The 26,903-nt window shown below is 46.8% G+C and overlaps 1 protein-coding gene across 2 annotated transcripts in view; it reads left to right on the top strand.

Annotated features, from left to right (window-relative positions):
- SAR1B (secretion associated Ras related GTPase 1B) overlaps positions 1 to 21,955 on the top strand; it is a 192,188-nt gene extending 170,233 nt beyond the window's left edge. For both annotated transcript variants that reach the window (XM_073573754.1, XM_073573755.1), the window contains 2 exons: positions 13,123 to 13,254; positions 21,641 to 21,955. In XM_073573754.1, coding sequence (XP_073429855.1) covers positions 13,123 to 13,254; positions 21,641 to 21,757 — 249 coding nt within the window. In that variant the 3' untranslated portion in view covers positions 21,758 to 21,955. The remainder of the gene's footprint in view (positions 1 to 13,122; positions 13,255 to 21,640) is intronic.
- The last annotated feature ends 4,948 nt before the right edge of the window (positions 21,956 to 26,903 follow it).

Genomic DNA, 26,903 nt, shown 5'->3' on the forward strand with positions numbered 1-26,903 from the left:
CAGATCCTTAATGTGCGTCAAACTTTGCATGAGCAGACGCATAAGTGGGATGCTCATGCTTATGATGGCGTCGTCTGCGCTTACCAGCCGTGTGCAATCCTCAAAACACTGAAGGACTTTACAGAGGTCTTTCAGCTTTGACCACTGCACACCCGACAATTCCATGTCTTCCCTCAAACTGCCTGCTTCTGTATCCTCCCACAAATGCATTACAGCATGCCTCTGTTCGCACAGCCTCTCAACCATGTGCAGGGTGGAGTTCTACCTTGTTGCAACGTCTAAGATTAGGTGGTGCTTGGAGAGGTGGAGCAATCGCTGCAGCTTCTGCGTACGACTGGAGTGTACGGGCGAGCGATGGATGTGCGAGCACAGTCTTCACACCTTATGGAGCAGGGATGTTAACTCTGGATAATTATTAAGGAAGCACTGCACCACCAGGTTCAAAGTGTGGGCCAGGCAAGGTATGTGTGTGAGTTTTGCAAGGGCTATGGCTGCCACAAAATTACGGCCTTTATCACTGACTACCTTGCCTGGCTCAAGATGTAGACTGCCCAGCCATGACTCAGTTTGTCGCTGCAAGTAGTTGACTAGTACCTCAGCGGTGTGTCTGTTGTCGCCCAAAGACATCATCTTTAACACAGCCTGCTGACGCTTACCACTAGCTGTTCGATAGTGGGACACCTCGTGTGCAACACTGCCAGCTGCGGATGGAGTGTTCGTGCGACTGCGCTCTGTGGACGAGCTTTCGCTTATGGAAGAGGAGGAGGGTCGAAAGCCTACAGCCAACTGTTTCCTATACCGTGGGCTAGGCAGCACTGTTCCACCGCCGCTGTCCCCTGTGGAGCCTGCATCCACCACATTAACCCAGTGCGCAGTGATGGACACGTAATGGCCCTGGCCATGCCTACTGGTCCATGCATCTGTTGTGAGGTGCACCTTTCCACTCACTGATTGTATTAGTGCATGGACAATGCGGTCTTTCACATGCCGGTGGAGGGCAGGGATGGCTTTTCGAGAAAAGAAGTGCCGACTGGGTAGGTCATAGCATGGGACAGCGTAGGCCATGAGCTCTCGGAAAGCTTCGCTTTCTACCAAACGGAATGGCATCATCTCTAATGAGATCAGTTTGGCAATGTGGGCGTTCAAAGCCAGTGTACGCGGATGAGAGGATGAGTACTTTCTTGTCCTACTCAGAGTGTCTGATAGGGTGAGCTGGACTTGAGAGCTGCATATGGGGGAACTAGCATTGGACATGATGGACTGAGAAGGGTTTAGTGATGGTGAGGGTGTTGATGGCCTAGATTCAGTGTTTCCTCGCGAAAATATTGTGATTGCCTGACTGCTTTGGCCTAGCAATGACACCTCAACATTTCTTGATGGTGGTGTGCTTAGCGGTGGCCTTACAGTGGGGGAATCGATGGAGCGTTGACGGCTAACTTGAGTTGGAGCAGGTGCATATGTGCTGAGGTTTTGTAGTCCGTCCACGCATGCAAGTGCATGTTGGTTAAATGTCTATGCATGCAACTGGTATTCAAATTTCTGAGTTGTTTACCTCGGCTAAAGGTCCTTCCGTACTTCTTACAGGTAACCTTTGCCTCATCAGTAGGATTTTGGACAAAGAAGTGCCACACTGCACTTTTCCTACTATGGTATACATTTTCTTTCCTTGCACGCTGTGCTAAGTTAACCATCTGGCCAAGCTGTCCTGCAACTCTTTTAGTTTTTGGTCCACGTTTTTGGACAGCTACGGGCCTGCCAGATAACCGCTGCTGCGATGTCAATGCCTGCTGCGGATCCTTCTCCTTATCTGAACTATTGCCAGCGCCACCCTCCTCCCCCAATGGATACCAATCCGGGTCAAAAATTGGGTCATCCATCACCTCCTCTTCAAAGTCATCTGCACCTTCCTCTTTACCTTCCTCTGTGTCACCATGTAAGGTGGTATAGTATGCGGGAAGGGCTACCTGAGTCATCAGGGTCAGATTCTGGCTTAGTAGACTGCGAGGGCAATGTAGTGCTCTGGGTCAATTTACCAGAAGAATCATCTAGCAGTGGCTGTGCATCAGTGCACTCCATGTCAGATTCATCTTGGACTGGGAAATTCAGGATTTGACTGGATAACCCAGGCATGGTATGTGAAAAGAGCTCCATAGAGTAATCTGAAGTGTGGGCTGCCACATCCTTAACTTTTGGTGGGGGTGAAGGACACAAGGAAAGGTGTTTTTCCTGACCAGAACCCTGCACTGACGACTCCGTGCTTGCAGGTTTCGAACGTTCAGAAGAGGAGGCAATAGAGCTGGTGGCTGTTTCGGCAATGTATGCCAAAAGCTGTTCCTGATGCTCCGGCTTTAAAAGCTGTTTTCCTACTCCAAAAAAAGGGAACCTTACAGGTCTTCTTTCGCCAGACGATGACGCAGGCTCAATACCTCCTGCCTTAGCTGCTATTGTGCTTTTGCCAGAACCAGCCGATGCACCACCACCATCAGTAACAGCCGCACCCCCCTGCCCACGTCCGCGGCCTCTTCCACCATACTTCCTCGTGTTTGGGAAAATGTACCAAAAATACTAGCAGAGAGATGGTATTGTATTAGGAGCGTCCAGCTGTGTAAGGTGTATTTAAAAAATTAAATCTACGTATATATTTTGTTAGTCACAGACGCTCTCCCAGTATGTATTTGACCGTAATCCAACAAGCAGATATACGGTACTGTATCAGAAGTGTACAGCTGTATACGTTTTTTGTGTAACTAACAATCTCCGTATATGTATTTACGGAGTGTCACACACACACGCTGACTCTGTATAGATGTAACTGTAATGCGAACAGCAGATATACTATACTGTTTGAGAATCGGACAGCTCAATAAGGTGTATGGAGAAATGGAAATGTCTGTATATTTATTTGCGGAGTGTCACACACACACACGCTGACTCTGTATAAATGTGACCATAATGCGAACGGCAGATATACAATACTGTTTGAGAATCGGACAGCTCTATACGGTGTCTGTATAGAAAATTTTAAATTTCCGTCTATTTTTATATGGAGTGACACACGCTGTCTCTGTATAGTTTTGACCGTCATCAAACAGCAGATATACGAAACTGTTTGAAAAGCGGACAGCTCTATATGGTGTAGGTCTGGAAAAATGGAAAATCTCCTCGGTTTGTTTTTCCAGAGTCACACACACATAGCTTGCATTTGTCCGTGATACCAGCTGGTACATGGTAGTGTGTGAGGAGTGTACACCGCTATACGGTGTCTGTATGGAAAATTTTAAATCTCTGTCTATTTTTATACGGAGTGACACACACTGTCTCTGTATAGTTTGAACCGTTATCAAACAGCAGATATACAAAACTGTTTGAAAAGCGGACAACTCTATTCGGTGTAGGTCTGGAAAAATGGAAAATCTCCTCGGTTTGTTTTTCCAGAGTCACACACAGATAGCTTGTATTTGTCCGTGATACCAGCCGGTACACCATAGTGTGTGAGGAACGTACACCGCTATATGGTGTTTGAAAAAATGAACGCTCGGTAACTGACCAGAACAAAATAATAAAAGTTGGAGTGCTTTGAAAAAAGCAGTTTGAACAGCAGTGTGCACACAGCAATGCAGCTAGCAGGTAGCCTTAAAAGGCAGCCTAATCACCACCAGCGTTGCTGCACACAACAAAAATCCTCCTCTTTCACTGCACACTAACTGTACAGTGAAAAGCGCTATCAGCAGAAGCTATTTTTTTTCTTCTTCCCTGCCTAACGCTCTCCCTATTCAGAATCAGCAGCAGCACCTCTCCCTATTCTAAGATCGGCAGAAGTAAGATGGCGGTCGGCGGTCATGGCCTTTTATAGCCACTGTGATGCCACACAAAGCCAGCCAATCACTTCAATGCCCTTCTCTAAGATGGTGGTGGCCACTGCCCATGTCATCGCGTTGCCCACAGTGTGCATCCTCCATCATTGGCTGAGAAAAGACGCTGGAAGCATTATTTGAAACACGACTTTGGCACGCGGGTCGGCGACCTCATGGCCGACCTCACGCTATGGTCGGGTTTCGATTGGCGAAATCCAACTTTAGCTAAAGTCGGTGACTTTTGAATTTGACTGACCCGTTTCGCTCAACTCTAGTCGGCATTATCTATTGAAAAAAGCCATCCCTGCCAAGCTGGTAACAAATGCCTCCAGTGTGCAGTCAGAGAAATCAGCACAGCCGGTGGCTTTGTAACACCCAAATGGACCTGTGAGTAAAACCTTACATTTCACAAAATGAATCAGACATGTGTAAGGAAGTGAAATGTGATGTTTTTGTGTTTCCTTCCTCAGAGTTGTCACTCCTATGTTAAGGCCCCGTTACACATAATGATGTCCCAGTGATCCCACTAACGATCCGACATGATGGGATCGCTGGGACATCGTTAGGCTGATCGCTGGTGAACTGTCACAAGACAGCCCCTCCAGCGATCAGGACCAACGACGCTGGACGCTGGTTTCTAATATAAACATCAGGTATCCAGGAGCTCCTGTTTAAATTAGAAACCAGCGTCGCTGATCGCTGGTCTTTCGCTGCCACACGCAGCGATGCATGCTGGCCAGCGGGAGACCAGCAATCGAAAAATGGCTCAGGCCAATCGAGCACGATCAGCGATACCCGGCAGGGGGGCAGGTCGCTGATCCCCGTCACACACAGCGATCTCGCTGGCGAGATCGCTGTGGCGTCACAAAGTCAGTGATCTCGCTGTGTGTGACGGGGCCTTTACTATGTATATATTGCTGTATTATAATGTTTCTGATTAATGTCTGCGGTACTGTTACATAAGAATATGTATTATCGCCTGTCTTTAATGGTATTGCCACATATACGTGTTACCATTGTGTATTTTATAATATTATGTGTCTGTTGTCTATGTATAGTTAGGGTAAGCTAGTGCATCCTTCTTGAGACATTAGAGGAGGGCACTCTTAGTACATGGTTCCCCAATAAACCGGGTAGATGTAATTATGTTGCGGGTCACTAGATGGGGGCATACTAGTGGGGCCTGATAGGATGTTCATAGAGGGTTAATTGTAGGAGGGGCTGCTGGGAGTTAAGGTTAGTACTGAAGAACAGTGTAGAAAGGCCAGGAAGGAACTGGGAAGTAATCTAAGGCGGTCCGGTCCGGTTGTGTACTGCACAGAAGTGACAACGAGCAAGGGAAAGATGAGGAAGCAAGCAAATGTTATGATGTACCAACTGTGGATGTAACGTGCGAAATCCTAAGTAAAGAAAGTGTTAAAGTTGTCTCGGACTGTGTCTCCATTCATGTCAGTTGCCTAGAAGAGGGACCGTTATGGCCTGGGTAGTGCCCAGGTGAAGCTGAATCTGGAGATGCCGGTATGCCAAGGAGAAGAGTATTGTTTCATGTAGGGGAAGGACTGGAGACAGCTGCTACAGTAATACAGGTCACGACTACAGTCCTGTCCCTCCCTTACACATGTATCAGTGCTGATTTTCATTCACCTATGGCGGTTGCAAATGACTAAATCGACCATACCATCTGCCTGCATGTATGTTGTCTGTCTTCTACATAGTTTTACTGCTTCTGGTTCTGATGGTCCATGTTCAGATTGGCATCTACTGTTTGTCTATCATGCCATCTATATTGTAATACTGCTTCTGCCTGGGCTGCTGTTGCTGGCCTTACACAGTCATACATCTCCTGGTCTGCACAGTTGTATCTGTCATGTCGGACGCTGTTCACACCACAGCATCCGGCAGGCAGAGGTAGTTCCACCTCCAGCCACTATAGCCTCAGTGGCGCCGGCCTGATCTTCAGGCTCTCGGGGGTTAATCCTGCTGGAGACCAGGTTGGATGGTTAGTCACGCCCACGGTCTTTAAATAGTCATGCTGGCCTATGGGCGTCGCCGATTATAGCTTGTGTTTCATACCAAGTGGTTCCGGTCTGGAGTGGAGGTGTTCAAGAGAGAGATTCTTATCTGGTGTCGTATGATCCGTCGTTATCCTTTCTCCTTCCCATATTTGTGTTTAGTTGTGCCCTGTTCACATTACTGTTTATTCCTGTGTGTGTGCGGCGCAGTGCAGTTTAAGTTCTCCCTGTCTGTCATTATTTGTGTGGGAGCTTTGGTGGTGACTTCTCACTGGGTGGAGGGTGGAGGGTTAAGTGCAGGGCTGAGCAGGAGATAAGGAAAGGTCGGAGGCTCAGGCATTTGCACCTTCAGCAAAAACCCTGGGTTGAGGGTCAGACAGGGTTTCCCCTAGTAAAGGGACACCACAGGGGCCCCGGGTATTTCAGCCTTAGTTGAACTAAGCCCCCGTGACATTATAATCGGCCTACATTTTTTCAGGAGTCCATGGATCCATTAGATTCCATAACCCGCCAGTTGGCGGCGCTGTCCATACAGGTCTCCGAGTTGAATGGGGCAGTTCAGCAGCAGGGCCTGGTAGTAGCAAAGGTGCAAACGGCATCTGCAGGTATCGGTGCAGAGCCGAAGTTTCCGCTGCCAGAACGATTTTCAGGCGATCGCAGCAAATTTGTCGTATTTCGGGAGGCCTGCAAATTATACTTCCGCATGCGGCCAATATCCTCAGGTAATGAGGCCCAGCGAGTAGGGCTGGTGTTGTCATTACTGAGTGGTGACCCCCAAGCATGGGCATTTTCCTTACCACCTGACTCTGCTACATTTCATTCGGTCGATAATGTTTTTTCTGCCCTCGGGCTCATTTACGATGACCCTGACCGACTGGCTCTAGCGGAATCTAAAATCCGCGCCCTCCGCCAGGGGGAGCGCTTGGCAGAAGACTATTGTTCGGAATTTCGCCGCTGGGCTGTAGACACACAGTGGAATGACCCAGCACTGCGGAGCCAGTTTATTCATGGGGTATCAGGGAGGGTGAAACAAGCCCTCCTGATGTATGAGACTCCGGCATCATTGGAGTCTGCCATGAGTTTGGTGATACGTATTGATCGCCGTTTTCGTCAGGGGGCACAGGAGACGCTACCTCTGGGAGAAAGCAGAGGTGCAGGTGTGGTTGAAGTAGATGAGTCCCCTGAACCTATGCAGATTGCTGGCGTGGCACAGGTTCAGCCTCGCGCTCCGGGAGTCCGGAAGTCCGGAGCATGTTTCTACTGTGGTAAAGGAGGTCATTATGTTAACGTTTGCCCGGTACTACCTAAGAGGGTCACACCGGCGGAAAACTGTTAAGCTCAGAGGGTATGGAGGAGACCCAACTGAGCGTATGCATATCCTCCATGATGGTATCTCAATGTATGCTCCCTGCCAAGGTTATTGTCGCCGGCAGAGAGCTACCTATATCAGTGTTTGTGGATAGCGGTTCCGCCACCAATCTCATAGATGAGGAGTTTGCACACACCGCCGGGTTTAAGATTGAAAAACTTCCTCACCCCATACAGGTGGTGACCATTAATGCTGTTCCCCTCCCTCAAGGGGAGATTACTGAGTTTGTGGCAGAGGTGAAACTCCACATTGGGGTCCTACATTCTGAGTCGGTTACATGTAGGGTCCTCCGTAATCTCCCAGCTCAAATGGTCCTGGGTTTTCCATGGCTGTCCAGGCACAACCCGGTAATTGATTGGAAAACTCAGGACATAGTACAATGGAGTGGTTTCTGCCAAGACAATTGCTTGGCCACATGTGTGTCCGCCGTGACGCCCAGCCTGCCGGAGGCTTTGCAGGATTTCGCGGATGTTTTCTCTGAGAAGGGTTGCTCAGAACTGCCTCCACATAGAGCCTATGACTGTGCTATTAGGTTAAAACCCGGGGCCAAATTACCTAAGGCCAGGATGTTTAATATTTCTGGTCCTGAGAGACAAGCTCTGAAAGACTACATCGCGGAGAGTCTGAGCAAAGGTCACATCCGGCCTTCGTCCTCGCCTGTAGCCGCGGGGTTTTTCTTCATTAAGAAGAAAGATGGGGGGTTACGCCCGTGTCTGGATTTCAGAGAGTTAAACCAGATTACTATCCGTGATCCCTACCCAATGCCGTTGATCCCGGATTTGTTCAACCAGGTAGCGGGGGCAAAATGGTTTTCCAAGCTGGACCTCAGGGGGGCGTATAACCTCATAAGGGTCCGTCAGGGGGATGAGTGGAAGACGGCGTTTAACACTCCTGAGGGTCATTTTGAGAGTCTGGTTATGCCGTTTGGGTTGACCACCGCGCCTGCCGTTTTCCAACATTTTATTAATGATGTCTTTGCTCATGTCCTGGGGAGATTTGTGATTGTATACCTGGATGATATCCTCATTTATTCTAGCGATCGGGACACTCATTTGCAGCATGTTAGGCAGGTGTTACAGTTGCTCCGGGAGAACCAGCTCTATGCTAAGCTGGAAAAATGTTTATTTTTTGTCCAGGAGTTGCCCTTTTTGGGATATATTGTGTCCGCAGCTGGTTTTAAAATGGACACCGCTAAGGTGCAAGCGGTGTTGCAATGGGAGAGGCCGGAGAGTCTGAAAGCACTCCAGCGGTTCCTTGGGTTTGCGAATTATTATAGGAAATTTATAAAACACTTTTCGACTGTCGCCAAACCGCTCACGGACATGACAAAAAAGGGTGCCGATCTGGCGAACTGGCCTGAGGTGGCTATGCGTGCATTTGAGCGTCTGAAGAATAGTTTTGCTTCAGCCCCCATTCTGGTGCAACCAGACGTGTCTAAACCTTTTGTGGTAGAGGTTGATGCGTCGGAGGTGGGAGTGGGGGCAGTACTGTCTCAAGGCTCGTCCTTGAGCGAGATGCATCCATGCGCCTACTTCTCCAAGAAGTTGTCGCCAGCCGAACGGAATTATGATATCGGCAACAGGGAGTTGTTGGCCATCAAACTGGCTTTTGAGGAATGGCGACACTTCTTGGAGGGGGCGGCTCACCAGGTCACAGTTATCACCGACCATAAGAATCTGCTCTACCTGGAGTCGGCCAAGCGTCTGTCTCCTAGGCAGGCTCGCTGGGCATTGTTTTTTACTCATTTCAATTTTCTTGTGACGTACCGTCCCGGGGCTAAAAACACCAAGGCGGATGCTTTGTCTAGGTGTTTTCCGGGGGGAGAACCTCGGGAAGAGCCGGTACCCATCCTCCAGAAAGGGGTAGTGGTCTCGGCTCTCACGACTGAGGTAGAGGCGGAGATTGCCGAGGCCCAAGAGGAGGTACCACCAGGACTTCCCGCCAACAAATCATTTGTACCCCTGCATCTTCGGCCTAAGGTGTTGAAGGAACACCACGATTCGGTACTGGCTGGTCACCCAGGGGTGAAGGGCACCTTAGAGCTGGTATCGCGTCGTTTCTGGTGGCCCAAAATCCGGCAGGACGTTTTCTCGTACGTGGCAGCTTGCATCACGTGCGCTAGGGCTAAGTCACCCCGAACCCGTCCTGCTGGCACGCTACAGCCTCTGGGGGTACCCAATAGGCCATGGACAGAAATCTCCATGGATTTTATCACTGACTTGCCAGCCTCGGCAGGGAACACGGTCATCCTGGTGGTGGTTGACCGTTTTTCAAAGATGGCGCATTTTGTGGCGTTGTCCTCTTTGCCCAATGCTAAGACGTTGGCTCAGGTATTTGTGAAGGAGGTGGTCAGACTCCACGGAGTACCGTCTGACATAGTATCTGATAGGGGTACGCAATTTGTGGCGAGGTTTTGGAAAGCTTTTTGCTCAAGGTTGGGGATCAAGTTGTCACATTCATCGGCGTTTCATCCACAGTCTAATGGACAAACTGAGCGCATGAACCAAAATCTAGAACAGTATTTACGATGCTTTGTGTCCGACAACCAGGAGGAGTGGTCTACTTTCCTTCCTCTGGCCGAATTCGCATTAAATAATCACCGCCAAGAGTCATCAGGAGAGTCTCCATTCTTTTGTGTGTACGGTCAACATCCTCAGTTTTGTACCTTACGTCAGGGTGACTCCGGGGGTGTCCCGGAGGAGGATCAGCTAGGAGCCCAATTGTCATCAGTCTGGAGGCGGGTGAAACAGCGTTTGTTGAGCATGAGTGCCAGGTACAAACGGGTGGCTGACAGTAGACGCGTGCCAGGTCCGGACCTGTGTGTGGGTGAATGGGTGTGGTTAGCTACGAAGAACATAAAACTCAAAATCCCTTCTTTAAAACTGGGTCCAAGGTTTATTGGGCCTTTTAGGATTTCTGCCATCATTAACCCAGTAGCTTATCGGTTGGAACTTCCCGCGGTGTACAAGATACACAACGTGTTTCACAGGGCTTTATTGAAAAAGGTGGTAGGCTTGGTGGACACGACGCCGATGCCACCTCCACTCATGGTGGATGGCGAGTTAGAGTTCGAGGTCGCCAAGGTAGTGGACTATCGAGTAGTACGCCGTACTCTTCAGTATTTGGTGCACTGGCGGGGGTATGGTCCAGAGGAGAGGTCTTGGGTTCCAGCCTCAGACATACATGCGGATCGGCTGGTCAGTTCTTTTCACCGTCGTCATCCGGACAAGCCGGGTCCTATGAGTCTTGAGGGCCCTGGGGTCCCTCGTAGAAGACGGGGTACTGTCATGTCGGACGCTGTTCACACCACAGCATCCGGCAGGCAGAGGTAGTTCCACCTCCAGCCACTATAGCCTCAGTGGCGCCGGCCTGATCTTCAGGCTCTCGGGGGTTAATCCTGCTGGAGACCAGGTTGGATGGTTAGTCACGCCCACGGTCTTTAAATAGTCATGCTGGCCTATGGGCGTCGCCGATTATAGCTTGTGTTTCATACCAAGTGGTTCCGGTCTGGAGTGGAGGTGTTCAAGAGAGAGAGATTCTTATCTGGTGTCGTATGATCCGTCGTTATCCTTTCTCCTTCCCATATTTGTGTTTAGTTGTGCCCTGTTCACATTACTGTTTATTCCTGTGTGTGTGCGGCGCAGTGCAGTTTAAGTTCTCCCTGTCTGTCATTATTTGTGTGGGAGCTTTGGTGGTGACTTCTCACTGGGTGGAGGGTGGAGGGTTAAGTGCAGGGCTGAGCAGGAGATAAGGAAAGGTCAGAGGCTCAGGCATTTGCACCTTCAGCAAAAACCCTGGGTTGAGGGTCAGACAGGGTTTCCCCTAGTAAAGGGACACCACAGGGGCCCCGGGTATTTTAGCCTTAGTTGAACTAAGCCCCCGTGACAGTATCTTTATATCATGTGGATTCTACCGCTGCCACGTTCACAGCGCAGCCGTGCCAGCCACACATCTCCTGACTACCCACTGTATTTTATAGTTATACTGCATTGCTGCTGGGATACATACTATTTTGTAGGTATACAATCATAAAACAGTTCCCAATATAATGCTATTTTTTGTATGGCTTATTGATCAGCCATTGCTTCTTAACTGTGAAAACAGTTAGCTTGTCACTGCTCCCTATAAAAAGGGACAATTTTTGGACAGCTTAATAAAAAGCCATAGTATTTATTTAGTCATTTTGACACTAGCAATCCTATTGCCGAGTCCACCCAAAAATAATTGTTTCACCCCTAATTGGAAGGCCTTTTTTTTTTGCACTTTTAAAACATTTAACTTGTCCCTATTCCATACATAACGGGATACTTTTTGGACGGCTTGTGAAAAGCGATTGCTTCCCAAACACAGGGATAGTTTTTGCATCCACCGTGTGACTAAGCACTGCCTTTGTATAAACACATTTCTTTATGCACCACGTATGTAAAATGACAGAATAGTCATCATTTGCCTAAAAAGTCTGATAATGCAATATGTTGGAAGAAAGTTACCACTGATTAGCATTCATTTTACCTCAGCCAGATAGGTTGAGGACACTTTGGCATTAATAAAACTGTGTTTGCAATAAAGAGTTCAAAAAAGGTTCTATACATTCCAATGTGACATACGAGTGTTACACACATCTTTTTCATACACTTTGAAGTATTACTGTATTGAAATTCATGGTAATTTTTTTTTAATATTTGGTGAAGCAGGCAAATAAAAAAACAGCAGCCATGGGTTCTTCTAAACAGCCTTCCAGCACTGCCTAGCATTCTAAAAATGAAGATGATGGAGGCCCACAAAGCAGAAGAAGGCTATAAGAAGATAGCAAAGCTTTTTCAAGTTGCCCTCTCCTCAGTTCAAAATGTAATTAAGAAATGTCAGTTAATAGGAACAGTGGAAGTCAAGATAAGGTCTGGAAGACCAAGCAAAATTTTAGTGACCACTTCTTGATGGATTGCTAGAGATGCAAATCGGAAACCCCACTTGACTGCAAAAGACCTTCAGAAGAAAACCTCTCCTGCATCCACATCTTAAAATTCAACTTCAGAAGTATGTAAAAGAACATTTAAATAAGCCTGGTGTATTTTGGAAACAAGTTCTGTGGACTGATGAAGTTAAAATAGAACTCTTTGGCCACAATGTACTGTATGTCTTGAGAAAAAAGGGCACAGAATTTCAGGAAAAGAACATCTCAACAACCATTAAGCATGGGGGGTGGATCAATGCTTTGGGGTTGTTTTGCAACCAATGGCACAGGGAACACTTCACGAGTAGAGGGAAGAATTGGGTTCAGTGAAATTTCAACAAATTCTTGATGCAAACGTAATACCATCTGTAAAAAGGTGAAGTTGAAAAGGGGATGGCATTTAAAAAGGATAATGATCAAAACCCGCATCAAAATCCTCAATAGACTACCTCAAAAGGTGCAATCTGAAGGTTTAACAATGGCCCTCCCACTCCCCTTATCTGAACATCATTGAAAATTTGTGGCTAGAACTAAGAATAGCAGTCCATGCAAGACGACCCAAGGAAGAATGGATTAAAATCCCCCAAACAAGAATTGAAAGACTCTGTGCTGGTTCAAAAATGTTTACAAACTCTAATACTAGATACCAACCACGCAGGTGCCTCAATCTTTTGCATCGGTCTATTTTCCTTTTTGAAATTTTTAAAATGTAAAAAATGAAAATATATATTTATTTGTTTGCATAAAATACAAAGGAAATGTGTCGTATTTAACTTTAAACCTTTTAGAGATCATTTCATCTTCAACTTGCTTTACAGTTCACAATAACATTATTTTTGACCAGGGGTGCCCACACATTTACATGCCACTGTACTTGAGATTTTATTAAGCAATATGAGAAACTAATCAAACTTTACCCTCATTTTTGTATTTTAGGAATTGCTAGCTGATGAGACAATCCGCAGTGTACCTATTCTGCTTCTTGGTAATAAGATTGATAGACCTGAGGCCATAAGTGAGGAGAGACTTTTGCATACATTTGGAATTTATGGTCACACAACAGGAAAGGTAAGGAATTAACTTTTACAAATAAATTGTGTTAGGTTTGTAATTTAGAATGTATTAAAGTTAGGGCTAGCCTTTGACTTCAGCTTGCAAATACCAAACTATCACAAATTTCAAAACTGTGAATGTGTCCATCAAAAATTTGAGGCTGTCTAGTCAAAACTTCAAGGATTATTCTTATACTCATAAATGGGTATTGTAAATACAAGCAATCTTGCTATCTACTGCTCATTAAAATTTTTAGTGATTTTTGAAATATTAACTTTTTTTATTTTGTTAACAGCTCGTTTACTTGGAGATTTACCACCACTACTAGACAGTAGACTATGAGCAGTGCTTTTATACTATTTTTTTATTGAGCTTGTAAATACTGTTTTGAAACTGTCCAGGATCACTGGGGTGCTCTTTTACATCTTAACCCCTTAATGTCCAATGACGGACACAGTCCGTCATCAGACATTTCCCCTGCTTTGATGAGGGCTCCGGCGCTGAGCCCGCATCAAAGCCGGGACATGTCAGCTGTTATGAACAGCTGACATGTGCCCGCAATAGGCGCGAGCGGAATCGCCGTCCGCCCGCGCCTATTAACTAGTTAAATGCCGCTGTCAAAGCAGACAGCGTGCATTTAAATAGGATTTCCGGCCACCGGGCCGGATATGACGTCACCGCCGACCCCCGTCACGTGATCGGGGGTCGGCGTCATGTTGCCTGGACAACCAGAGGTCTCTATGAGACCTCTATGGTTGTTCCAGGCATATGGCTTTCAGCGCCACCCGGTGGTCGGCGCTGAAAGCACAGCAGTAAATCTGCCACATATGGGCGATCTGCTCATCGCCCATATGTAGCAGAGCCGATCGGGTTACGCAAGCTTCTAGCCTCCTATGGAGGCTATTGAAGCATGCCAAAAGTAAAAAAAAAAAAATGTTTAAAAATAAAAAAAAATTAAAAAAACCTAAAAGTTCAAATCACCCCCCTTTCGCCCCAATCAAAATAAAACAGTAAAAAAAAAATCCCACATACACATATTAGGTATCGCCGCATTCAGAATCGCCCGATCTATCAATAAAAAAAAGCATTAATCCGATCGCTAAACGGCGTAGCGAGAAAAAAATTAAAAACGCCAGAATTACGTTTTTTTGGTCACCAAGACATTGCATTAAAATGCAATAACGGGCGATCAAAAGAACGTATCTGCACAAATGTGGTATCATTAAAAACGTCAGTCCGGCATGGAAAAAATAAGCCCTCACCCGACCCCAGATCATGAAAAATGGAGACGCTACGGGTCTCGGAAAATTGCGCAAATTTTTTTTTTTAGCAAACTTTGGAATTTTTTTTCACCACTTAGATAAAAGAGGACATAGACATGTTTGGTGTCTATGAACTCGTAATGACCTGGAGAATCATAATGGCAGGTGAGATTTAGCATCTAGTGAACCTAACAAAAAAGCCAAGCAAAAAACAAGTGTGGGATTGCACTTTTTTTGCAATTTCACCGCACTTGGAATTTTTTTCCCGTTTTCGAGTACATGATATGGTAAAACCAATGATGTCATTTAAAAGTACAACTCGTCCCGCAAAAAATAAGCCCTCACATGGCCATATAAACGGAAAAATAAAAAAGTTATGGCTCTGGAAAGAAGGGGAGGGAAAAATGAAAGTGTAAAACCAAAAATACCCCTGGTCATTAAGGGGTTAAACCTAGCCAGCTTCGGCACAGTGCATACAAGTGTCAGAAGTGGTCAGTGTCCTAGGCAACAAGCTGTAAACAAGAAAAAGTTGAGTGCGATTCATCATTTGCAATTTATTGAAGTAACTTTTCTTTTTTGATTTTAATTGTTGAGGTATTCGATGATGAGAATGGCAGATTTGGTTTATGGATTTGGGGCAAAATCAAAAAATGTTCTTTTTCAAAACTGCTATTTTCACTTTTTATTGTTTTTTTGCAACTTTTCAAAACTAAAAGCCACAAATCCTTTAAAAAAAATAACGCACAAAAGCACCAAATTGAAATTTCCTTCAGACATCTAAAGGTACTGTCATACTTAGCGATGCACCAGCGATATGACGCGGTCAGGATCACTGGTGCATCGCTAAGTGGTCGCTAGTGAGCTGCCACACAGGAAGATCTCACCAGCGACATAGCAGCGGTCGGGGGTCGCTACTTACCTGTCAGACGTGGCGATCCTGACGTCCTCCCACCCGCGTCCACGCATCGCTCGTCGGCGCCACAGGAAGCCCAGCAGGAAGCTGACGACGAGAAACGGTCCAGGACGTACTTGCGCGATCAGCGATAACCAGCGGGGGAGCCGGTCGGAGGTAAGTATCAGACATAGCGATATCACTTAGGCTACTTTCACACATCAGGTTTTCGGCGTCAGGCGCGATCCGGCGTCGTGCCGGAACGCCGGATCCGGCAAATGTTTCGTAAAACCGGATGTGACGGATCCGGTTTTCTGGCGGATCCGTCTTTTTCTGGACAGACAAAACCGGATCCGTCTCATCCGGTTCATCCGTTTTTCTATCCGTTTTTCGACGGATTACGCCGGATCCGGTTTTTAAAATTGACCCTTGTGGCCTTCCGAACGGGATTGGCTACTGGAAAACTATATATAGCGTGTTCCTACAGCCCTTCTTTGACAGGTTGTAGAGGAGAAAGTGCAGGTTGGAGAGAAGAGCAAGTTACTGGCGAAGATGGATGTTGTCATTGGAAATATTTTGAAGAATTTGGCGGATTTTACAGCGGAGGCGAATCGTTTGAGGGTGATTGTTCTGGAGAAGGAGAGAGCGAGACAGCAGCGCATCAGGCATCGTAGACGACGTTTGTGGATCCACCCCATCACAGCCAAGAGAATGACGCGTGGGGTCTATTCTACACTATGCATGGACCTTCGACGAAACCCGGATAAATTTTTTGGATATGTTAGGATGAAAATGGAGAATTTTGATTACTTGGTGGAGCGCATTGCACACCTCATAAGAAAAGCGGACACCTATTGCCGCTTCTCTGTTTCACCCGCAGAGCGTCTGATGGTGACTTTAAGGTAAGCCACATTTATTGGATATGATCGCATCAGAGCACACTTTCACTGCAATCTTGTTGGTGGTAATTTGTATCTCCAAGTGTTATAGGTCAGTTTTGGTATGTAATGCTGTGATTTAAAACTAATTTATTGTTTTTTAATTCCCCACAGATTTCTTGCAACTGGAGAATCCCTTTCGTCACTGCATTTCCAGTACAGACTCGGGATTTCCACCATATCTGGAATTGTGAAGTACACATGCTGTGCACTGTGGGACTCCTTAGCTGAAGAGTTTTTACCAGAGCCCACAACAGAGAGGTGGATTGAAATTGCTGACAAGTTTCAACAGATATGTCAGTTTCCAAACTGCTTGGGCGCTGTGGACGGGAAACATATCCGCATTGTAAAGCCAGCTGGATCGGGATCGGAATATTTCAATTACAAGAAATATTTTTCAATTGTCCTCATGGCCATCGCTGACGCGGAATACAAATTTATTGCGGTTGATATTGGGGCCTATGGCCGCTCCAATGACTCTCAAGTTTTCAAACTGTCTGCCATGGGGCGTAAACTGTATGGAAACACCTTCCAGTTCCCACCACCTAGACCGCTGCCGCAAACATCTGGTCCACCTATGCCATTTGTCTGTGTAGGGGATGAAGCCTTCCAGCTGTCAGAACACCTTTTGAAACCGTACTCTAGCAGAGGATTGACAAGACCAAAACGCATTTTTAATTACCGCCTCACAAGAGCAAGAAGAATGGTTGAATGTACCTTTGGTATTCTGACAGCCAAATGGCGGGTCCTATTGACTGCGATCAACCTCAAGACAGAAACTGTGGACGAGGTGATCAAAGCGTGCGTGGTACTCCACAATTTTGTTATCTGCAAGGAACCCATTTCCATTGAGGACACCTCTGAAGAAACCACCTTGCAAGATTACCATGACATTACCACTAGAAGTTCTGTGACGGTTTCAGTAATGAGGGACAATTTTGCACTATACTTTATGTCACCTCAAGGCAGAGTACACTGGCAGGATGACAGAGTGTGAAAGATTTGTGCCCTAACCAAACTTGTGTACCTTCTGTACCAACAGTATATACCTTTGCCAACCAAAGTTGGCTATCTTGTCATGGTCTCTATTTTTAGCTTTAGGCCACAGGTGTGTACCTGGTTGTGTTTTATGCAAAGTATTTCACCTTTTAACAAAAGTTGTGTACATTGTTAGGAAATCACCAACAATAAACACAACTTTTTAGGTGAAATACTTTGCTTCAAACACAACCAGGAACACAACTGTGGCAAAAAGCTAAAATTTACCCACAGTTATATACCTAGTTTTGAATACCATTTCACCTTTTAAATACCCTGTATTTAACCTTTTTCGCCGCAGAAAGAAATGACAGACAACCAGTGTAAAATAATTTAACTTTTATTGAAAAATGTTTTTTTTAGTAAACTTTTTTAAAATTTTAATAAACTTGTTTAATAAAACTTTGAAACTATAAAACTGAAACCATAAAACTGGTCATTTTTATTTAAATACACGCATTATAATTCTGTGTAGTGTGTGGTGGAAATACTGCTGTAGGGGCTGCGGGACACTTCGACACTGGGAGTGTGGAGAGAGGACTGGGATCGTGGTGGGGAAGGAACAGTTAGAGGTGAAGGTGTGGAAAAAACTACAGAATGGGTGGACATGTGGGAAGCAGAAGAGGTGGTGGGTGGTGGAGTGGAGGGTTGGGCAGGGACTGTAGGAGCAGATGATGTTGATGGCAAGTTGTATGGGGAAGGAGTTTGGTACGGGGCAGGTTGCTGGAAGTGGGGAGATGTCTGGTACGGGGCAGGTTGCTGGAAGTGGGGAGATGTCTGGTACGGGGCAGGTTGCTGGAAGTGGGGAGATGTCTGGTACGGGGCAGGTTGCTGGAAGTGGGGAGATGTCTGGTACTGGGGAGTTTGCAGGTGCTGGGGAGGTGGATGGTGCTGGGGAGGTGGATGGTGCTGGGGAGGTGGATGGTGCTGGGGAGGTGGATGGTGCTGGGGAGGTGGATGGTGCTGGGGAGGTGGATGGTATGTAATAGGAGGGGGAGGATGGAAAGTGGCTGGAGGTGGATGATATGTAATAGGAGGGGGAGGATGGAAAGTGGCTGGAGGGGGTGTAGATGTAATAGGAGGGGGAGGATGGAAAGTGGCTGGAGGGGGTGTAGATGTAATAGGAGGGGGAGGATGGAAAGTGGCTGGAGGGGGTGCAGGTGGAGGAACTACTGTGGTGGGAGGAGGAGGAGGTTGGGAGGTAACTTGCTGGAGAGCAGCGTGGCATGAATGCATTACATGCATCTGCTGGGCAGGAGACAGCGTTTCCATGCGCTCCACAACAGACCTGAAAAAGGTGTGGTTTGGCGAAGATCTTGCTTCTGAATGCATGGTTTGCAGAAGTGTCTTCACCTCCAGAATGCTGGAGTTGTTCTGCTGATAGCCTGCGGAGATTTGCTCTGACAAGACTTTTAGACAGTTCTGGAAAGATGCATTCAGATGCAAGAACTCTGGCGCATAAGTCTTTTCCTGACCCCTCTGCCGCTGCCGCCCAGTACCCGCAGGTGTACTAGAGGTGGCAGGGGCAGAAGGGTGGGGTAAAGGGAAAGCGATCTCCTCACCAGCAGCTTCATGTAATGTAGGCGGCCACGATGCTCCTGTGCTGGTGGATGGGACAGATGGGTCGAATGTGTGGGAAGGCTGGGAAGGTGCAGATGTACCGGGGCGGTCGAAGTGTCCCTCGGTGCCGGTCTCCTCAGGGATCGCCTCAGAAGGGTCCAATCGTGCCGGCTCCCGAGTGCTGCTCACCGTGCTGTGGAATAAAGAGAAAAAAAAACAATTAAAATACTGACATGGTATGGCCCTGGCTGAAAAAAAAATTTACATATAACATTTTTTTTCACATGTGGTGTGTAATATTTACCTTCTGGTGACCATTGTTTCCCGGAGGAACGACAGGGCTTCTGCGTACTTGTACTTGCTCCTGCGTCCTCCAGATCCACTCGGGGCCCGCATCTCTTTATTGAACTCCTTCTTGAAACGATCTCTCACAGACCGCCACCGATTCACAATTCTGTTCCCTGAAACGAGAAAGGAGTGGTTAGTATACAACATCAGTGTTTCCCAAACTCCAGTCCTCATGGTCCCCAGGGGTCATGTTTTCAGAATTTCCATAGTAAATAGAAATCCTGAACACATGATCCGTGGGGACCACGAGGACTGGAGTTCGGGAAACACTGGTTTACATCAAGCAACCGGTACTGTATATACTTACGCTCTTTAATCTGGGCCCGAGCTTCGAGGTCCTCCCAGCGGCCCACAAGGAGCGAACAGATTTCCTCCCAGAGTCGTCGGGTAACGATCAGGTCAGCGTGGCGGCGGTCAGCCATATTCCAGAGCGGCTCCCTTTCTCTGACGAGATCGATGAGGCGGTCCACATCAATCCCTCCATCCTCACCGTCAGAGTCGGGAGCACGCTGTGAAGGCTGTTAAAGAAAAAGACAAAAATAACATAATTAGCCTCCACAAAAGAAATGAAATAAAAAGTGCAAAAAAACAAAGCAAAAATATTTATACTTACACGCTGGTGACCGCCGCGTTGTTGTCGCCGACGACCCTGGGAGGCACTGCGAGGACCTCTTGGCCAAGCACCAGATTGGGAAGACTAGAGAAGAAAACAAAAAATGTTATGTCTTTGGATGTAGGCATTTGTTTGCTGTGTGTGGTCTGGAGAACATTGTTTTCTATGTGTTGTGTGTAGTGTGATGTTGTGTTTCTGCATTTGATGCAAAAAACTTACCAATTGTGAGCCCACTCCAGGTGTCTGTCCACCCCTTCCTTCTTCTTTTGGGAGCTCCTCTTCATCTTGTGATTCCTGTTTTGAAATAAAAGGCAATGAATAGACATATATTACAGAGAAGATGGATTTTGGAAATAAAAACTTACCGTCAAACGCTGACGATGCGAGGGAGGGCTCCCAGAAGATGATGTGCTGTCTTCCTGGTGGCCACACTCCATGCCTGTGGGTGGTGTTCCAGCTGCTGCCATTGCTGCTGCTGCTGCTGCTGCATCTATTGGGCGGCTGTTGAATAAAGAGAAACAAAGGGCCAATGAATATCTTGATATTCAATAGCCCTAGTTTGGAGGAATGGGTTATTTGATAATTACCGTCTCTCATCTGCTGCTGGCCTCCCCTTCTCAGCATGTTCTATTTGCTGCTCCATTTGGGGTGGTGGTGGTGCGGATGGTGCTGCAGTGGTCTCCTGCCTTCTCCTGCGCCTGGTTGCTGTCTTGGGTGGCATGTTGGGTGTGGCTGTGGGTCCCACTGTCTTGCTTTTATATATGTCTTGTGGGCAGAGCTACTGAGCATGCTCAGACCAAAAAACCGGATCCGGCCGCCGGATCCGGCTTTCGCCGGATACGGCGCATTGCGGCACTCATAGGCTTTCATTGTGTGAAAAAGCCGGATGCGCCGGATCCGGCGTGTCCGGCTTTTTCGCCGGAGACAAAAAACGTTACAGTCACCGTTTTTTCCAGACGCCGGATCGCGACACATTGCCGGATCCGGCGAAAACCGGATGAAACGCATGGCCATCCGGCGCGATCCGGCGCAAATGCAAGTCAATGGGGGGGAAACCGGATCCGGCATTGCATTTCGCCGGATCCGGTTTCTGTCAAAAGCGCCGGATCGCGCCTGACGGCGAAAACCTGATGGGTGAAAGAGGCCTTAGTGTGACAGGCCCTTTACTCTAGGGGGGACTTGAGTGAGATTCACCACAAAAATGTGACATTTGTTAAGTCACAATTCATGAATCTTTCTAAGATTAGATAAAAGACAATAAAGAAAGACAAATTAAGGGTAAGTACACACAATGTTTTTTAGTCTGACAACAGAGATTTGTATCACAAAGCCAATAAAGGAAAAAGTGATGTCTTTTTTTTGCTAAAGCGGCTCCACCAGCATTGTTGCATCTATTTTCATGGCTTCTCTGCAGCCAGCATCCTTTACCGCTATCTTTTATAAAAAGCTTAAAATTAAGCTGCTTGAAGAATGATCATGTTACTTCTTTTAACTGCTCGAAAGTTTCTGAACCCTGAAGAAATGACATAAGCCGGAACAAGTGCACGTTTTTACGACACTATTGAATTGGATTCGGAACCTATATGTTTCTAGAGCATGCATAATATTGTGGAGTATGGGAAATAACGGCATTTCTATCCTTGTTTTCATTATTAGATTTTATTATGTCATAATGATATACTTTAATTGACTTTAATTATCTATTACATGAAATTATTAAGAACCTTACCAAAATCATTTCTATTTCTAGGGGAAAGTACCTTTAAAGCAGCTAAATACAAGACCTCTTGAAGCATTTATGTGCAGCATACTGAAGCAACAAGGTTTCGGGGAAGGATTCCGCTGGCTATCACAGTACATTGACTGATGACTGACAAGTTCTTTTCATTTAATTCTCTATTTTATTTTGTTGCTCAGATTTTGTAACTTAATTTGATTTTAATGTGGAAGTGGTACTTCAAGTAGATAATGGATAGTGCAGACACCCCGGAAGTCCAAAATGTCTTCCTTCATGTAATCTATCCATTAATAAGTTATGATAGTTCAAATAAAACTAACAGCTGTATTTGTACTGTCTATTATTAGTCACCAGCACACGGCCATGACTTGTTCAACAGTTACAGGAGCTTTTCTATGGTTTTTGATCAAACGGGCTAACTTTTGCTCCCCATGTACATCTAGACCCATGCCCTTGCTTGTTTTCCAACTGTCCTTCTTTGAACTAACCACTTATACAGGGGCGTAACTACTGAGCTCACAGCTGCGACAGGGCCCCGGAGTGATTAGGGGCCCGCCCAGTCCCGCAAAGAAGCAGCCGGCTTCATGTGGGACCTGGGCTTTCATCACGTCCTGTGCCCCCTCCTCCAGTATAAACTCGGTATTCCTCCTCCTCCTGAGCTCTGCACTCCACCCCCCAGTGTCTCACGTGATGGAGGATGAGACCTAATGCCATCACTCAAAGCCGACACTCTTATTGACCAGTCATGGAGCTCCGTGACTACAGAGTGCAGGGGGAAGGCACGCATGATGGCTGTTCACTGCGCACAGGACCTGTCATGAGGTCACAGAAGGGGAGGAGTCAGGGGTCACATGATCAGGGGCCTCAGTGTATGCAGGACTCTGCTGTGCTGGTTGTCATGGTGCTGGATGAGGGTAAATTTATGTGTGGGGTCAGGAGGGGTTTAGGCTGAGTTCACACGTGGCGTTTTTTTCGCGTTTCCGCGGCGGTTTTAACCGCGCGATTTTGCCGCGAAAACGCGAAAAATAAGCATCCCATGCATTCCTATGGGATTCCGCAATGCTGTGCTAATGCTGCGGTTTTTACCGCGGCGGAATCGCTTCGCGGTAAAAACCGCAGCATGCTCATTATTTTGCGGAATCGCGGCGATCCTGCACCCATAGGAATGCATTGTTCCGCTTATTTCCCGCATGTGGCTGTGCACACCATGCGGAAAGTAAGCAGAACAATGGCGGATGGTACCCATGGTCCGGAGGAGAGGAGACTGTCCTCCGGGCTTTGGGTACCATATCCCTGTAAAAAAAAGAATTATAAAATAAAAAATATTGTTATTCTCACCCTCCGACGTCCTGCGCAGCCTTCCCGCCTCTCTCCACGCTCCGATCCCAGTAATCCTTTGCGAAAATGCCCGCGATGGCGTCCGATCTCGCGGGATCGCGAAGTCTCGCGGTCATTCGCGCGACGTCATCGCGAATGACCGCGAGACGTCGCGATCCCGCGAGAACGGACGTCATCGCGGGCATTTTCGCAAAGGATTACTGGGAACGGATGCGCGGAACGTCGGAAGGTAAGAATAACAGTATTTTTTATTTTTTTTTTACATTCTATCTTTACTATTGATGCTGCATAGGCGGCCTCAGTAGTAAAAAGTTGGTCACACTTGTCAAACACTATGTTTGACGAGTGTGACCAACCTGTCAATCAGTTCTCCAAGCGATGCTATAGATCGCTTGGAAAACGCTAGCATTTTGCAAGCTAATTACGCTTGCAAAATGCTAGTTTTTCCGCGGGAAAATCGCGGGAATTTAAAATGCGATTTTCCCGCGGACTGGAATTCCGGAATTCTCGCGGTAATTTCCGCGAGAGTTCCGGTACGTGTGCACTTAGCCTTACAGTATGGATGTGGCAGAGCCCTGTGTGTATGAGGTGTACAGAGCAGAGCTGTGTGTACGAGGTGTACGGAGCGGAGCTGCGTGTGTACGAGGTGTACGGAGCGGAGGCGCGTGTGAACGGGGTATACGGAGCAGAGCCGCGTGTGTACGGAGTGGACTCGCGCGTTTGCGGCATGTACGGAGTGGAGTTGCGCGTGTACGAGGTGTACGGAGCGGAGCCGCGCCTGTACGAGGTGTACGGAGCGGAGCCGCGCGTGTACGAGGCGTACGGAGCGCAACCGCGTGTGTACGAGGTGTATGGAATCGCCAACATCACCCAAGACCCTGCTACCCATTTGCTACATTTTGGATACAAATATAGAATGTTTTTGTGATCAGAGGAGGACCACTCCTGTATTTTTGTCAAGAGAATCATAATTTGCCTTTGACTTATATCAACCCAATAATTATAGGGATGTAAGAAACCAGTGACTCAGACAGGAGCAGTAGTGCAGCTACCGGGGGACAGAGGGTACGGTCACCCTGAGTCCCGCGATCAGAGAGGCCCACCTGGTGCTATACTATCTGTAAATGTATCGGCATGCACAGCACACAGATATAGTTAGGCCTGTGGTAGTGCAGGGAAACGTTCTCTGTTCTGTGTACAACAGGTCACTTTAAGCCTGCGATCTACAGAACAGTAGTGTTGAGCATTCCCATACCGCAAGTATCGGGTATCGGACGATATTCGCTGTATCGGAATTCCGAAACCGAGTACCGATATTTTTTCAATATCGGATACCGGAATCGGAAGTCCCCATAATGCAATGAGCCACTGTTGTGGCTGTGATTGGCTGCTGAAATGATGTCATCATGATGCGCGGTCTGTGCGCATCATGATGCGCGGTCTGTGCCGACTGCGGGGGGGTCTGTGCCGACTGTCGGGGGTCTGTACGGGCCTCTCGGGGGTCTGTACAGGCCTGTCGGGGGCCTGTGCCGGCTGTCGGTGGTCTGTACAGGCCTCTCGGTGGCCTGTGCTGGCTGCCGGTGGTCTGTACAGGCCTCTCGGGGGCCTGTGCCGGCTGCCGGTGGTCTGTACAGGCCTGTCGGGGGCCTGTGCCGGCTGCCGGTGGTCTGTACGGGCTTCTCGGGGGCCTGTGCTGGCTGTCGGGGGCCTGTGCCGGCTGCCGGTGGTCTGTACGGGCCTCTCGGGGGCCTGTGCTGGCTGTCGGTGGTCAATGCTGGCTGTCGGGGGCCTGTGCCGGCTGCCGGTGGTCTGTACGGGCCTCTCGGGGGCCTGTGTCGGCTGCCGGTGGTCTGTGCGGGCCTGCCTACAAGTCCCATCGGGCGATGCCTGCTACAATGACAGTGATTGACACATTAGCCAATGATGGGACAGTAGTAGTCCCATCATCCGGCTAATGTGTTGAATGTAAAAAAAAAGAAAAACCATACTACATACATACTACATATATACTACATTCATACAACATACATACATACTTCATATATACTACATTCATACAACATACATATATACTACATACTACATACATGCTACATATATACTACATTCATGCAACATACATACATACTACATACATGCCACATATATACTACATTCATACAACATACATATTTACTACATACTACATACATGCTACATATATACTACATTCATACAACATACATACATACTACATACATGCTACATATATACTACATTCATACAACATACATACATACTACATACATGCTACATATATACTACATTCATACAACATACATACTACATACATACTACATATATACTACATTCATACAACATACATACATACTACATACATACTACATGTATACTACATTCATACTACATACATACATACTACATACATACTACATGTATACTACATTCATACTACATACATACATACTACATACATGCTACATATATACTACATTCATACAACATACATACATACTACATATATACTACATTCATACAACATACATACATACTACATACATGCTACATATATACTACATTCATACAACATACATACATACTACATAATACATACATACTACATATATACTTCATTCATACAACATACATACATACTACATTCATACAACATACATCCATACTACATACTACATACATGCTACATATATACTACATTCATACAACATACATTACATACATAGTACATACTACATACATACAACATGCTACAGACATACAACATACATACATACTGCATACAATACATTCATACATTCATACAATACATACATATAGACATACAGTACATATAACATAGAGTACATACTCACCATCACTTGTCACTTTGATCCCCGAAGCCAGTGTCATCTAGGAAAAAATATGAAAATAACAAACAAGCCATATACTCCCTGATCCGCAGAAATCCACGCGTGTCCCACGCCGATCTCTCGTGGAGAACAGCAGCATCAGCTGATGCGAACACTCTCTACGGGGCTCCAGGAATCCAGTGACGGGAGGTAGGTATCCTTCCGCACTGTATTCCTCCGCCACTGTAAAAAAACGGATTACTTACCGGTAATACTCTTTTGTAGAGTCCACGACAGCACCCACTGAGAGAAGGGATCCGCCCCTAGGAACAGGAAACCTACAGAGAGATAAATGGGGCGGTCCCTCTCGCTCCCTCAGTTTGTATTACAGAGAACAACGGAGGAACCGCCATACATGTTTTAGTCAATTTGTTTAGACAATTCATCTGTCCTTATACATATACAACTCTATGCTTGCTATAGTTTTCTACATCTTAAGTCCTAATTCTAATCTCCACCACCAAGGAGAACCACTTGTGAGAATTTTATGGGTGGGAAGTGAGCGGGTGCTGTCGTGGACTCTACAAAAGAGTATTACCGGTAAGTAATCCGGTTTTTCCTCTTCGCCACGACAGCATCCACTGAGAGATTTCCAGAGATAATCACCTGGGAGGGCACACCGTGTTAAGGACAGATCTACCAAAAGTCAGATCCTCTGTAGAGGACAAATCTAGTCTATAGTGACTATAGAAGGTAGATGGAGAAGACCAGGTTGCAGCCTTACATATTTGCTCAATTGGGACGTTCGCCACTCTGGGCCCAGGAGGATGACATGGCTCTAGTAGAGTGTGCCTTAATACCCTGTGGAGGGTCCTCTCCTTTTGCTGAATATGCCATTGTGATCGCATCTCTGATCCACCTGGACAACGTGCCTGTTGTAACTCTAGCCCCTTTCTTGTTACCCTGGAAGGAGACAAAAAGAGACCTACTCTGCCTCCAAGGACTGGTCCTATCTAAGTAGGCTAGCACAGGTCTTCTTACGTCTAAAGTGTGATATTTAACCTCGTCCTGTGTTGTTGGGTTCTCATAGA

The sequence above is a fragment of the Dendrobates tinctorius genome, unplaced genomic scaffold (assembly GCF_039654945.1).
Source record: "Dendrobates tinctorius isolate UK_male_01 unplaced genomic scaffold, ASM3965494v1 ptg000036l, whole genome shotgun sequence".
NCBI classification, from domain to species: Eukaryota; Metazoa; Chordata; class Amphibia; order Anura; family Dendrobatidae; genus Dendrobates; species Dendrobates tinctorius.